This window comes from Aphanomyces astaci (genome assembly GCF_000520075.1).
Source record: "Aphanomyces astaci strain APO3 unplaced genomic scaffold supercont1.711, whole genome shotgun sequence".
Classification (NCBI taxonomy): Eukaryota; Oomycota; class Saprolegniomycetes; order Saprolegniales; family Verrucalvaceae; genus Aphanomyces; species Aphanomyces astaci.
Genome location: NW_009798974.1, coordinates 5,067 through 5,676, shown reverse-complemented (window position 1 = coordinate 5,676; position 610 = coordinate 5,067). Strand labels below are relative to the sequence as shown.

Genomic DNA, 610 nt, shown 5'->3' with positions numbered 1-610 from the left:
TACTGCTAGCGACTCGCAACCTGCCTTTAAAGCATGCCCAGATGCTCGACAAGTCCGAGCGTCCCAAGTTGGTTCCACGATTCATCGGTCCCTTTGAGATTGTCCAAGCCATTAATGACAACGCCATGCGCCTAAAGTTGCCTCGCTCGAAGTCATGTGTGCATGACGTGTTCAATGTTGATCGACTTGAGCACTCTCACCCAAAAGAAGTTAAGTTTGTCTCCCGGCCTATCCCGAAAGTTACTCATGTATCCACCGGCGAAGAAAAGTTTGCCTCCCGGCCTATCCCGAAAGCTACTCAAGTTGTACTAGACGAATCCACCGGCGAAGAAATGTATATTGTCGAGAAACTGCTCAAGAAGCGACAGTTCAATCGCAAATTGGAGTACTTGGTCAAGTATTATGGACAGCCCGAAAGCGAAGCCACGTGGGAACTGATGAAGGACATCAAGCATGTTGTGCACTTCAAGCAACTCGTCCAAGACTTGGAGTCAAGGCGTTTCAAGATGTAGCAAGTCGTCAGGGGGAGAATGTAGCGATGTGACAGGTGGGTTAACGGCTTGCCACCACCTTGCCCGCACCCAGCTCCTAAGTACCTGGCTCATGACGA

At 50.2% G+C, this 610-nt stretch overlaps 1 protein-coding gene across 1 annotated transcript; it reads left to right on the top strand.

The window, feature by feature from the left end:
- Positions 1-41: 41 nt before the first annotated feature.
- H257_19507 (hypothetical protein) lies at positions 42-512 on the top strand (the record flags this gene model as incomplete). Its single annotated transcript, XM_009848648.1, has 1 exon — positions 42-512. One exon carries the CDS (start codon positions 42-44, stop codon positions 510-512), a length of 471 nt encoding a protein of 156 aa, XP_009846950.1.
- Positions 513-610: the final 98 nt, after the last annotated feature.